Here is a 15129-nt window from a genome sequence, read left to right as displayed (position 1 = left end):
AAATTTAACAGTAGATTTTTCAATCTCTTTAATGAATGTCATGGGTGTATTCATCATAATAGTTTTATAATTACAAAAAAAATGGTAATGAATTAACTGTCCATCAAAAGAAAACTGTAATATAATTTAATTTAACCATAAAATGAAGTTAATCTATTCATATTTACATGTAAATTTCATTATTTTTTGAGTAAGTAAGATAAGTTACAGAGCAATGTACATAACAGACTTCATTTTTTAAGTATACATAAAACCCTACAGTTTGGTGTTTGAGTTAGACATTCATTCCTACATGATAAAACAAGTATCTTTGAGAAATAGTTTAGGAAAGAGATGGAGGTAAAGAAGTACTTTCATTGTTTACTGTCTGAACTTTTTTAAAATTAGACAAGGCATGTCTCCTTAAAATACCCTCTAGTCAAATGGTAGACATTGGGTAATATAATGTCTGCAGCTAATCACCCACCTAATGAAGTGTTGGGAAATGAAAGAAACCAAATGATTTCACACACTGCTAAATCCTGATTGGACTCTTTAAGTTACCAATCTCCTAGAGTTGAGTTTAAATTCCTTCTACAAATTCAAATCATCAGAAGATAAAATTCTTACCAGAATAAACTGGAGACATCTGGAATTTGAATACCACCTTCCCTGTACATTTTGCCTGGTGATCACAAAGGTAATATTAATTGACCATATTTCAAGTAGAATGCTCATTTTTTAAAGTATTATCTTCTCTCATAAGGAAAAACAGCAGGGTGAAAGAGTAACATTATTTTGTTCTTATAGGTAGCAATTTGAAAGATGAAAAGTACAATTCTACTATTTTGTCTCCTGGGATCAACTCAGTCATTACCAGTAGGTACAATATGTTTACTTTATGTACCAACTAGCCTTGACAGCATCTTTAGTTCCAGACCTTTCTCTCATCCTGCTTTCTATCAAAACTACTCTGTTCTGTGACTGTTCTTTTTGGTTTTCTGTTTTTATTTTCCAAGGAAAAATTTGATGAACTAATAAGATGTTGGTGCATATTTTAATAATTTGTATTTTAAAAATGCATCCACTATCAGAAGAATTTCACTATTTTTCATTTTAAAAATGTATCCACAATCAAGAAGAATTTCAATTATATTGTCAAAGCAATAGGATAGAAATGAGAAGCAAAAGAATGCCTTAGATCTACTTAAATAGATAAACTTTTTTTTCCAAAAGTGAACTTAAGATTTGTCTAGCAATTAGTTATTTGTTCATGACTAAAAGCTATATTTTCTGTGTTTTTCTAATTGAAAACACAAAATATCTAGATTGCATGAACTCTAAAAAAAAACCTACCAAATTGTGGGATGCCAAAAGCATATTATAAAGTGGTCAATATTCTTTACTTAAAACATTTTGTCAATGGGCTGGCAGAGTGGCTCAAGTGGTAGAGCACATGCCTAGCACTTGTGAAGGCCCTGAGTTAAAACCTCAGTGCCACCAAAAAAAAAAAAATCTCATCAAGAAATGTGTTCACATATAACAGGCCTTTGAAAGAAAAGAGGACTAGTGCTACACCCTTACTCCTGTTATCCTCCATTACTTTACAGACATAGAGATACATGGTTTGGATTTCTAAGTGGACTTCTTAATGACTGTTCAAGATGCTTAAGTATGGACATAAAAAAAGAGATTTCATGAAATAGAAGAACAAAAAGAAACAATTTTAACTGAGCCTCAAACTCACTTGAAGCTCCTGTAGTCATTCATACAATCAAGTATCTACTGAAAACTCTCTGTATGCCAAACATTATGCTAATTGCTGAAAATACAATAGTGAGAAATTTAAAAAGGCATGATCCCTCATGGTGTTCACAAGGACTGCAAATACCAATCAAGTAATTGTTTAAATAAATATTAAATTTTGTTCTGGAATTAAATAAACAGAGTGAGTTTATGAAAGGATGGAGCAAAACTTGAATGACCACTGTCCCTCTTACTTCATTACATATATATATATATCCACTGAAAGAAGTTGTCTATGCAAATCTCATTTTTGAAACAAAGAAGTTATTTTTTATAAAAGTTACCTCATGAATAAATTTACCAAAATGTTCCTGAAAATAAAGTCTCTGTAGCACATTTTAATTACCATACAACTTATAAAAGCTCAAGGTAAATAAAACTTTGCAGGAGCATAGCTACCATACAAAAGAAACCAAGGCACAGAATGCAAGCTAAAGCAAACTGTTAATAGCAAATAATGTGAGAGCCGCCAGATGGCTAATAGGTAAGGGGAGGTGACATTGAAATGTCTATTAGACATAAAAATTTATCAAGTAAAAAATCATAAACATGAACAAGGTATTTCTTGTTTTATGCAAATGAATTTACTGAATTTAAAGGCATAATGAATCTATTTGCAAATGGTAGATACAATAGCCTAATGATTATTTTCATTGATAAAAAATTTGAGGATGGGTACCAGATGTCAATAACTATGAAAAAAATAAGATTAATCAAAGACATAGAAAGTGGATGCCCTAAAAGAAACCAAGATTTTTTTTTTCCATGGTGGTACTGGGGTTTGAACTCAGGGCCTTGAGCTTATTAGGAGGTGCTCATTCTTTCAACAAATATTTGTCAAATGCCTACTGTTTTCCAGATACTTATTTATCTGCTGGGCATATATCATTGAACAAAACACAGCATTTTTACCTTTGTGAAGTTTATCTTTTAGTAAGGAAGCAAATGATAAACAGTAAAAATTACAAATCAGTAGATTATATACGTTAGAAGGTACTGAGCACTACGGAAAAAAAAAAACATGAAGCAGGTCTATGGGGGTGAATATCTGAGATAAGGCAGGTTGCATATTCAGGAGAGTAGTCAGGGCAGGCCCCAAGAAAAATGTGAATTCAAGAAAGACTTGAAGCACATAAGGGAGTAAGCTTATGTCTAGGAGAAGAGCATTCCAGTCAGGGTGAACAGGTAGAGGTGAGATCCTGAGATAGGAGTGAGCTTTAACCACCCCCATAAACAGCAAAGAGCCTGAATGGCCAGAGCAGAGTGTATGAGAGAAAATAAGGTGGCTAGAAGGTCAGAGAGGCACTAAGGGCCCAGAGTATGAGGGTCTTAGAGCTTTTGTAGGTCTCTGGCTTTTACTCAGTCAAGTTGGCAGTCATGTGACTCTGAGCAGAGGAGTGACAAGATTAGGCTATTGTTTTCAAAGAGAAAATATCCTGACCAGGAAGGAGACTGAACTTTCATTACAGGATTGATATGTCAGGCACAAGGCAAAAGTGGAAAGTACAGAAGGATTTATGGCAATTTAACTCAAACATTACAAAAAAGCAAATGTACACAGAGCTAAGATGCACAGTTTATATTACATGTCCTGGTAAAAGGGAAAACAGTTACAGGAAATAAATGAGAGCCAAGGACAACCACCAGAAATCCCATTTGTCCTGGCCCAACTTTTCCCCTACCCACCCCTTTTGATCAGGCATTCTTCCACTATAAGATTCCATTTCCTGCAGTACACAAAATGTTCCAGGAATTAAAACTGATCCAAAATACACGGACCTTAAAGATAAGTATTTTGCATTTAGGACAACCTGTTACCTTCTGCACATAAATGGATATAAAACCTTAAACATATTCTTGCTTTATCAAACATTGTATTCACAGAAGCAGCTTAACCCCACTGTGGGACTTGCTCCAACAAAACCAGCTCCAGATCAGGTGACCCTTCTAACTCAACAGCAGGCAAATCAGGTAAGAATCCAACAGTAAGGAAGATTTACCATCCAGCAAAGACTCTTAAGACTGGTACGTTTTTATGGCTTAACTATCACCACAATACCTTATCCTCCAAATGCTGTGGGGTGCAAAGGTCAGTATTTATGGAGTAAATAGGAATCTAGAATCTATGTGCTCATCTCAGGGTCTCAAGACAGCTTTGGGATTTGAGGAAGCAAAGATATACCTGAGAAATGGCAAGTTTGGAATGTCTTCAAATTAAAAAGTTGGGAATGAGTAATGACAGGAAATCAAACTCTCTAAAAATAATACAGAAACAATATGCAGCTATCAAAAATTACTGTGGCAGAATATCAATGGTTGAAGCTACTTATTGAGGAGGTTGAGTTACATTTGTCAAGTAGACAAATAAGTGAATCAATCAATTAATGAGTTTTTAAAAGACTGGGTATTTTTTTTTAAATCAAGATTTATACAAGATGACCCAAACAATTTATTTGCATATGAGTAAATGTAAAAACAATAAAAAAAAAGATTTACACAGAGTCTCATGATTGAACAAGAGAAAGAGGCTTTACCTTTGGAATAAATAAAGAGACAAACACTTCAATTTAAAAGTTTGAATAAAGAAAGAAAAGCACCCACATTTTTTTCCTTTTGTCTGAATAATAATTTGGTTTAGCAACTACATCTGGTAAAGTTTGAAAATCAGTTGCTACACCTGTTTACAAAACTCGATCATCTGTGCCTTTGAGATACTGACATATGTGTGGTATTTGCAGAGATGGCAGAAAATAGGAAGTGACCTATAAAAATAACTGTAGATTTCTTTATGGTTTTCTTCAGTTTCATTGTTGCCAAGGAGCTGATGTGTTACAGTAAAATGTGTTCCTTAAAAACATATTTAAATAGTTTCAAGAACTGCCTTCTTTTGGCTATAACGCTCCCTCCCCCTCCAACTCTTCCTCTGCTATAAAGGACCTTCTTACCTACGTCTAGACTCTGTAAATTACTGTAGTCAGATAATACCAGAATCTCCTTTCAGTTCTCTTTTTAGTCAATGGACATTATAGAGCACTCAAGTCAGGACCCAAACTCCCTCCTTAAGAAATCTGCAGCTTATACAATTTATAGACTTTCTTTAAGAAAAAATATATAATTACATATAAAATAGAACAATGAAACCTTTTACAATTGCTTTAAGTGGGGCAGGGACAAGGTAAGCGAAGCGAAGAGATGGGCAACCTAACCAATGTATAATGTAAGGGTCCAGAGTTGTCACAATGAATCCTCTCTGTACAATGGATATATGCTAATAAAAATGAAAAATAAAAAAAATAAAATTACATAGGTAAAATCAAATACTAAAGTGAATATTTATAATGAAATAAGAATAAATCAGCTAATAAATACCATAAACTTGATACATTTGCTAGGGCACTTCCCATGACCACAAAAGTGGATAATGAGGCCTAGTAAGTACAGTTCAAGGGTAATAAGACTCTCTGATGCTCCACCTTCATTTATTGTAAGATCACCTCTGACGGGAGTGTAGATTACTTGAGGATATCTACTGACAGAGTAGTGGAAACAGATAATCTGTTGCCTAATCACCAATCTCAATGTCCTGCAGGTCTTCCCTTCTTTAAGTCTAATACCATTAACACAGTTGCTCACGCTGGGATCAGATCTGCAACTGGTAAGTACTCTTTTATGTAATTTTAATACCTATTGTTAAATAAATATAATACCTAATGTTGAACATGGATGGAAGGCAAGAACAGATGGGAATGTCCATCTACAAGTGCACATATGCATATATTGACAACAGATAAGTTAGAAGAGAGGAACAAGGGACAAGTCAAAGAGAACTGGATGCTACTCAACACATCCTCAAATGGTTTTCTTAGTAAAAGATTCTTTAAAGAAATTGATCTAATTTTCAAGTTTTTACTTCTCCAGTTCCTCTCACCTCTTCTCCAAGCTCCTGCCCCAATTTCTCCACCATACCTTTCTTAATGTCCCATACAACATCCCCACACCCACATAAACACTATGATCACTGTTATCACCCCAATAACAAGAACAAACTTTTAAAGGGCAGAAAAATCTTCAGTCTTCTCATAGAATATCTTAGAATTTAATCTGTATGGGGAAGAAAAAGTAAGTTCTTTTCCTTATTAGATTTTTTTCCAATGTTCAGATTTAAATATAATATTAGCTCATGTTCCAGAGTAGATACTTTACTCTGCACCTTTCAGTTTTCATGGGGGATGCCTATGGAGGAATTCACTTCTTCAGAAAAAAAAAAAAAAAAAGCCATCAGAAAAATTCCAAGAACTACTGCTGTTGTAGCCAGAAGGGAAAACCAAAGGAAAAAAATCACCTAAATAATTCTCAAAGAGATGGAGTTAAGTACAAAAGAAAAGCTTAATATGGAAAAAAATTTAGTAATGGACTTTGTTTTCTAGCAGACTAAACAAGTCCTTGAATTTCATCTGTGCCTAATTACATACACAGTAGAATACTTTAAACTTGATTTACATTTAGTAAATACATTTTAGTTTCCTCAATGTTCAAACTGAAAGAAACACAGTGAAAATCTTCATCATTGCCCCATAGCTGAACCCTGCTACAGGTCTGGCACCTGGGGCCCAGACCCTCCCATTGACCTTGGGGGCATTAAATGGACAACACCAGCTGCAGTCACAGGTAAGATCAACTGCTGAACTTCATTAGAGAGTATTTATCTCAGGTTAAGCCTACAGGGTTGAAAGAATTATTTTCAAGTTTCTTAAAAACCGTACCCAGAAAATTTGCAAATGTATATTTTACTGTACATAGAACAGTATTTGATAATTTGGTTCTTGCTGAAGGCCCATGAACAACACACCCACAAAGAGTGTTTCCCCATAACCTCTCTAGAGTACTTTATAATGGGTAACAAGAACCTGTCAGAGAAACTGACAGGAACTGGGATTATTTTCTAGCACATTCTGTTTTCTACTGAAGATGTTCTAGATGATCAAGATCGTCCAAAAGAAAAACTAGGAGACGGACAGCTTACCTCAGCAAACCAAATCCTCCCCTTGGTGCTCTTTTTTCAATGCTCTCCCTCAAAAGTCCCCAAAGACATTTTAGTTACTGTGTTCTCACCTCCCACCATCACTTGCTTTCAGTGAAAACCCTCTCATGCTAATATAAAAAATGACATATTTAATATATCACCATTTTTGGAAGTGTTTGTTTTTAACATTGGACAAAAATCTAAATTCTTAACTTCCTGGAACTTCTCTAAACCACTTACTATCTGGAAAGCTATAATAATCTTTTCAGGACTAGACTAAGTTATTTTTGGATAACTCATTCTCCCCAATATGTGGCCTCAGCCCCACTGTCCCCACATAATGTGTAACTTTTGTTGTTGCTGTTGTTGTTGGCAACATGGTCTAAGGCTTGCTAGGCAGGGGCTTGATCCAGGTCTCATCCTTTTTTGCTTCAGTTATTTTTTGTATATGGTCTCAAGTTTTTGCCCAGAGTCAGCCTCAGACCAAGATCCTCCTAACTATTGCCTCCCATAAAGCTGGGGTTTCAGCTGTGTGCCACAATGCCCAGCTTATTTGTGGACATGAGGGCTCAGTAACTTTTTTTCCAGCTGGCCTCAAATTGTATAATACTCCCAATCTCCTTCTCCTTGTAATTAGCTGTAATTACAAGCATGAGCCACTGCACCCAGCCCATGTTTAATTTTTCTGTAGAGGCACTTATTGTTTATTATCTAGGCAATATGTTAATTATAAAGAATTTAGAAAATACATATAAGAAAATAATAAAATTTGCTCAGAATCCTGTCACACATAATAAACACTATTAATATTCTAGAATACTTTTTCTAGTCATTTTTCAATATATATATTTTTAAACAAAATACATTCTTAATTCTTGCTAATCTAATTATTTTCTACTAAAAAGATTTTGGATAGTTTTCACACCCTGAAATATTTATCTATAACATTATTTTAAATGACTGTTTAATATCCCATTGTATACTAGATTCCCTATTGGGAAAATGTGGGGGTTTTCCAAACTTTTTACTTCCATAAGCAATATTAACTGAACATTCTTGTAAATAAGTCTATTACTGTATCAGTGAGAGTATTTCCTTTGCACCAGTACTTAGGAAGATAAGAGAACCAAAAAACACTTAAAATATCTTGATAAAAATCTGATAATAAAATTCACCCTCTGAAAAAGGTTTGAGAAGCATGCAGGTGAGTTGAAAACCTCTTGCTGGATGTGGTGGCTCATGCCTGTAATACCAGCTGCTTGGGAGACTGAGATTGGGAAGATCAATGCTCAAGGCCAGCCCAGGTAAACAGTTCATGAGACCCCATTTCCAAAATAACCACAGCAAAATGGACAGGAAGTGTGATTCAAATGGTAGAGCATCTGCTTTGTAAGCATGGGACCCCAGTCCTATTAAAAAAAAAAAACTCTTTAATACACGATCCTTGTATAATACATATGCTAATTGTCTGGTGTCTGTCTCAATGGTTCCTTGCTACAACCTTGAAGACAGACTTAGTACAACTTTTTATTCCCCAGAAAGTACCTACCCACTTGAGTCTAAGATTTTAGTGGGCACTATAGATGCTACAAAATTTTCCAGATAAGAGTTTGACATTTCACACTCCCCCACATGCCAAAATGTAATTCAATCCCCATTCTCTGTGGGATTCTTCAGAATTTCTGGGCTATGCCACCACCAAGAGTCCCCATACCTGACCTTCTCCTGGGCAGCTCTAGTCCCTCCAATCTTGCTTCTCCCTATCCAGAGTCGCTCACTTTCTCTGCCACAAATGTAAGTATCTGTTGATAGTGTGCAGTTATCAAAGAAAAGCCAACTCATTTAAGAAGGAATTCTAGAACCACACAACTCCTAATCAAACCTCAGCTTTCCACTTACAACCTATGTCATGTTGGCCAAGTTACTTAACCATAATGTAGTTCACTTTCCTCAAAATTTAAAATGAAAATAATACAAGTGAAACTTCCTCCTTATAAAGATTAAGAAAGTAAATACACAAAAAAGATTTCAAATAGTACCTGCCACACATTGAACATGACGCTTTAGCTGTCATTTCAAATAATTTCTCTACCAGTAACTAAGTAATATTACTGAACAACTAGATAGTCTTTCACTACAATTTTTACTTGGACACTTCTGGTTTCCTCTTTTTAATTTTTTCTCCTTCCACTCCAGCTTTCCTTTAAAGAAGAAATTTCAATTTTGTTTTCTCCCAAATCCTAAGTGTCCCTTCCCCCATATCACTTTCCTAACACCACTCTGAAGGTTAGTTGAGTTTTATTATTGTTCCCATGTTTTGTTGTCAGTAAACAAGGACCTAATTGAGAGTTGGGCTTTTTTATAGGGGAATGTGCTTTTTACCTGTTGGTCTTACGGGTACTATTGTACCAGCTGTCTTCAGAAATAATAAGGTTAAGAGTCTATCTCATGGACTGGGATGTAGCTCAATGGAAAAGTGCTTGCCCAGTATGTGTAAGGCTCTGGGTTTGATCCCCAGCACCAAAAAAGAAAAGGAAAAAAAAAAGCATATTTCATATTACTTTCGTATCTTTCATGTTGGTATTAAATTAAAAGCCCCATTTTGATAACCTCCCTGACACTGTGAATTTTCTATAGAAATAGACATAAATCTTTAAGATCCTAGCTTTCTTAGAAAAAACTCTATGCTAGTTTTTAGAGAACAGAATACTAGAGTATACCAACACTTCACCCAAATCTTTTTCAGTTACAAATTCATAATATTTAGCTAGTCATTGGTAACCACTGAATTATTTCTTACCTAGTTCTAAAAACTCTACTAATGCAGGAGTTACTGAGCAACATGTCCCATAATTTCTCACTAGTATTTTATTTTAATAGCAAAAGGTTCAAGCAACTATTGTAAGAGTGAATGTACACTGCTTCAAGAAACCTCTTTGGCTTAAAATATCAATTGCATGTTTTATTTGTCTTCCGAGATGCCATATAAAAGAAATCTAAGAATTGTACCATCATTGTTTCTTAGAATAATTTTCAATATGGAGATTGCTAGAGACCAAAATTATTGGGGTTTTCTTTTTCTTTTTTTTGAAGACAGGCTCCCTAAGTCCCAATATCCCCCTCAATGGCACACTTCCAATGACCAGAAGACCTCCCACTAGGCTTCATCTCTTTAAGGTTCCACCATCTTCACAGGTTGGACCAACCATTTAACACATGAGCCTTTTGAGGACATTTATCCAAACCATAGTATCATTCAATGTACTTCTACCTTCTAAATGTAATGCTTTGGCTGAGTTCTTAAATCTTTCTAGGTTTAATATTCTTCTTACAAACTGGATGAATTCCAATTCCATCGAGTTCTATGAGTCTATATCTATGATTACTACTGATTACTAATAATTATTGGTTAAACAAATATTATATCCTTTTAAAAAATCTCAGTATTTGTGGCATCTGCCAGAACTCATCTTTAAATATATGTTTTAATAAATTTATCTCTCTTTTTGTTCAGATGTTACCAATTATTGTAGCACCACTTGGAACCCAGGTAAGAATATTTTTAATAAAATTTTTATTTTAAATTACCTTGTTGTGAAATACTTAGTCATGTCCTAACTCACCAGCTGGTTACCAAGTTAGCAAATTTTTAATTTGTTTTGCTAACACTTACTAAGCACTATGTGCCAAGTACAGTTCTAAGTACTTTTCATGTATTATTTCATTTACCATTGAAAACAACCTCTTGAAGACATTGTTTTTATGTCTAATTTAAAGATAAGTAGAAATGCAGTTACTCAGTTCTAGTCACACACTTAGTAAATGGTATACCATATGAAGGAGCCAGTCAATCCTCTAAACCAAACTGTAAAGAAAAATTAAATTAATGGGATTAATCTGGTTAGTCATGATTTAGGGGATTTGCTTTTTAATCTCAAATTTCTTTTTAAGCATATGTATTTTTCCCAAAAATGTTCACTTTGTCTCCTCTTTTCTTACTTACTTTCAGGAAAGTAATTCTTTTTTTGTTGTCATATTATTGTTGTACTGTGAGTGTACTGCAACATTTACAAAACATGAAAGTAATTCTTGAGTTCACTGGTAAAATTATCAAGGGCCAAGATCAGTATCAGTATCAGATGAGGTTTTTAATCAAATACAAAATTCCCTTCAACTCCTAATTCCACATGTTGAACTATATCCAAAGAAAACAATCTGAAATACATCATTCTGTACAAAATGTTCATCAAAATAATATTTGTAGTAGAGTAAAATATTGGATATACTTTATAATTTTTTGTGGGGAGAGCAATACTAAGGTTTGAACTCAGGCCCTTGTGCTTACTCAGCAAGCAGTCTACCACTTGAGCCACACCTCCAGCCCTTTTTGTTTTAGTTACTTTTCAAATAGGGTCTTGCACTTTTTCCCTTAGTTGGACTTGAACTGCAGTCCTGCCTCCCACGTAACTATTTTTACAGAGGTGAGCCACAGTACTCACCTTGGACTTAAATTTAAGACCAAAAGAATGATTTGATAAACTGAGTAAAGTAAGAGCAAATACACAGCCATTCAATATTACATTAATTAAAATTTGCCAATAACAGAAATAAATGATTGCTACAGAATACTAAAAGAAAAACAAAAATTGTGTAAATGACCATTTCTATTATGTAAAAAATAAATTAATGTAAATCATCTGGAAAAAAAATGTATCAACCCTGAATGACTGGATTATTCATTTTTCTCTATTGCTCTCTACAGTTTCTAAGATTCCTCACCAAAATGCATCTAGTTCTTAATAATAAAAATACAAATAATTTTAATGCATTATTCAATCAATAATTGTCTGCAGTCCCAAATCATAGGCTAATGTGACTTTTGTGATGTAGATCATATAGTTTGATATATTGTTCAAAATAAAAACCTCTTTATATTTTAAGTTTTTTAATTACATTATTTAGATAGATAAATATATCTTGCTTTGAATATATTAAAATTTGTCTAATACCCTGTGTTTAAAATTTTACTTTTAGGGTGGTATCCTAAGCTCAGAAGAATTGGTAAAAAAAAAAATTTAATCACTGTCATTTTAAAGTCTTTTCACATCTCCACAATGTTTTCTGTCTTCTTATAGTCTCTTTTGACCACAAACCCTAAAGCTAGTATACATACAATAAGCCAAACATTTTTATACATCCTTGAATTCAATTATCCTTTCTCCTACTGGGGACTTCACCAACCTTCTCTAGCTACTTTTCCATTAATTTAACTGAGCATTAATTTTTCATATCTTGTCATCAGATTAAGTTCTAATCCAGAAAATCAATGAGTATTTTTAACTTTATATTGATTAAAATCTAGGATTATAAACTATTGAGTTATGTGCAGATATATAATAATGTAAGTATTAACATTCATTGCAGGAAAGATTAATATTTTTCAAGCATCTGAGAATTTGAATACTCTTTCCATTACACATGAATAACTAGAGGGATGGACCTAAATAAACTTCCTGTTACTGCACTTCTATGCAGTAATTCATAAGTCACATTTAGAGAAAATGACATATTAACATGGCATCTAAACACAACAACAGAAGTATAGAATTGAGGCCATATCTTGGATCATATTTTTTAATTATTTTTGATTATCATATTATTGTAGTATTGGGGTACACTGTGACATTAACAACAGTACTTACAATATATCTTAGTTAAATTCACCCCCTCTATCATTCTCCTTCATCCCCCTAACCCCCAGTCTTAGAATAGTTTCAATAAGTCTCATTTTTCTATTTTCATATGTGAGTACATAGTATTTCCACCAAATTCAGCCTCCTATACCCTTTCCTTATATTCTCTCCCCTCCCACTGGTAGCAACCCCCAGACAAGACCTGTTTTACCTTCCTGTCCTCCGTTTTTGAAAAAAGACATTTTTATTTGCTTAAGATATCTATACAGAGAGTTTCATTATGACATTTCCATGTTTATACGTGTTGCGTGGGATCATAGATTTAAATAGTTTTTCTATTATGAAAGGAAGAGATTTGCTATATTGCCCATAAATAATAATCAAGTTATGGGCCCAGTGTCTCTTTTGCCAACAGTGATACATGAACAACCACATCTGCCAGTTAGCAGGGTGCTTCTGGCTTCAATATCCCTTCAATATAAAACAATGATTCCCAAGTTTCAGTCTTGGCCCAGCAACTCAGGTTGACTTTAAGAGCTAGTTTAACATGCAGACTGCTGGATCCTGCCCCAGACATGCTCAATTAGAATATCCCTAGCAATGAAAAATTCCAAAAGAGAGGAGTTCCTGCAGTGACCTCAGAAAACACTTAAGTGTTTTTTGTGACCATTCAGTGACTGAATATTCCAATGCCTTTGAAAAATATGTAGAAAGAAACCTGAAATGACACAAGCTATGAGGGTGATGACTTGTTAATCTACATGAACTAATTTTTCCATTAATTTTTAGTCTCTGAAATTACTGTTTTAGGTCAGTAACAGAGACACAGACTATTGTTAATATATGGACTTTCTTACTATTACCCCCTAATACTAATAAACTCCATTTTCCCATGACTGATTGGTGAGCCTTAAAATTTATTCCTTATGATTTTGTTTTTTTCTTTTTCCTTCCATCATTCTAGCCATTGGCCTCACAGATCTTCACAGGCCTCCTTATCCATCCCCTGTTCCCAGGTGGCATTTTGCCTACCAGTCAGTCAGGGGCTAACCCAGGTGTCCAGGATGGAGTCCTTCCTGCAGGACAAGCAGCAGTAAATCCTGCAATCCAGGGAACCACAAAGGGCCATGTCTCAACTCCCAGTGTCACAGATGATGACTTTGAAGTAACGACCGCAGGAGGCATCCAAAGAAGCACACATACTACTAAGGAAGCTGCTACAGAATCACCACATGGTAAAATCCTCACAGCTTGGAAAATGCACTTTGGCCAAGGAAGTTAACTGCAGAATGGACCAGAAAAGTTCTTTGTGTTGCCTTGACAAATGCAGATCTTAATTAAAACAGAGAGCAGTCCATACTCACACACAGTTGATTTAAGCCACATGAAGGAATGTTTTTTTGGGGCCATCAACCCTCTGGTATTAACCCTGAAAGATGATAGTTAATTGTTTGGCAAGACATACTTACCATATTTGATCAGAACTGGAAATATCTGGAAGTGAACTATATTCTTATTCCTGTCTTTCCCCACACACCAACACACACACACAAAATAGACACACTTCATCATGATCCTTTATCAAGTCACTGGTTAGAATGAGCCTCAGAACAAGCAGCCAGTGGTAAGAGACTACAGTTAGCATTCCCCACAGAAGAAACTTAAGAAATGTTGCAAAAGTAAGCTTTTCTAACACCAACTAGCAAAGATAAGTGCTTATCACATAGGTATGTCTACAACCAAATATTCTTAGATACTAAAAGATTAATTTTATATTGATACTCTTAATCCTGGAAAAGAAACTTTATCTTGAGTTTTTTTTTTCCTGTTTCTGCACATTATTTATTTAAATATTCACTTTCTGATCCAATTAGTTATACTTTCAATGATACTTTTTTTTTCTTTTATTATTCATATGTGCATACAAGGCTTGGGTCATTTCTCCCCCCTGCCCCCACCCCCTCCCTTACCACCCACTCCGCCCCCTCCCTCTCCACCCCACCCCCTCAATACCCAGCAGAAACTATTTGCCCTTATTCTAATTTTGTTGTAGAGAGAGTATAAGCAATAATAGGAAGGAACAAGGGTTTTTGCTGGTTGAGATAAGGATAGCTATACAGGGCATTGACTCACATTGATTTCCTTCTAGGTTAATTCTTTTTTTGATCTAACCTTTTCTCTAGTTCCTGGTCCCCTTTTCCTATTGGTCTCAGTTGCTTTTAAGGTATCTGCTTTAGTTTAAAAAATGTTTAAATTCAGTATGTTTTTTACTACATTTAAGAGAGATTTTCTTTTCTTCCAGGAATTCAATAAGCTATTTGAAACTTCTTCAACTAAACCTCCTCAAATTTGGTGATATGCGTGAATCTTCTTCATTAATCATATTATGGAACAGATTGAAACACACTGAAGGATCTCAGGAGAAATTAGTTCTCATTTTGTGTAAAAACGTTCTTGAAATTTCAGGAAATATATTAAAAATAGACAATACTAACCTCTGAAAAAGAATAATTAAATAGATAAATTTGTCTTTGAAATACTACAGTATGCCACTTCAGACCTGGAAGATATGTGAATTAAAATATATTTCAAAAACTAATTCTTTTCTTCTTTGTGGATGGAAGAAAG

The 15129-nt window shown here is 34.4% G+C and overlaps 1 protein-coding gene across 1 annotated transcript; it reads left to right on the top strand.

The window, feature by feature from the left end:
* The first annotated feature begins 804 nt into the window (after nucleotides 1-804).
* Amtn (amelotin) lies at nucleotides 805-13783 on the top strand. The gene is made up of 7 exons (XM_020151085.2): nucleotides 805-858; nucleotides 3670-3756; nucleotides 5375-5440; nucleotides 6364-6453; nucleotides 10323-10358; nucleotides 11843-11869; nucleotides 13466-13783. The coding sequence occupies exons 1-7, from the start codon at nucleotides 805-807 to the stop codon at nucleotides 13781-13783; spliced, it is 678 nt and encodes a 225-aa protein (XP_020006674.2).
* Nucleotides 13784-15129: the final 1346 nt, after the last annotated feature.

The sequence above is a fragment of the Castor canadensis genome, chromosome 9 (genome assembly GCF_047511655.1).
Source record: "Castor canadensis chromosome 9, mCasCan1.hap1v2, whole genome shotgun sequence".
Taxonomy (NCBI): Eukaryota; Metazoa; Chordata; class Mammalia; order Rodentia; family Castoridae; genus Castor; species Castor canadensis.
Note: the sequence above shows the minus strand (reverse complement) of the source record. Positions and strands in the feature narration are given on the sequence as shown.

Bases quoted from the DNA above. Each gene is read 5' to 3' on its own strand.
- Amtn (XM_020151085.2), top strand. From the start codon at position 805: ATGAAAAGTACAATTCTACTATTTTGTCTCCTGGGATCAACTCAGTCA. The intron at 859-3,669 runs GTAGGTACAATA...TTGTATTCACAG, and splicing joins GATCAACTCAGTCATTACCA to AAGCAGCTTAACCCCACTGT. The intron at 5,441-6,363 runs GTAAGTACTCTT...ATTGCCCCATAG, and splicing joins TGGGATCAGATCTGCAACTG to CTGAACCCTGCTACAGGTCT.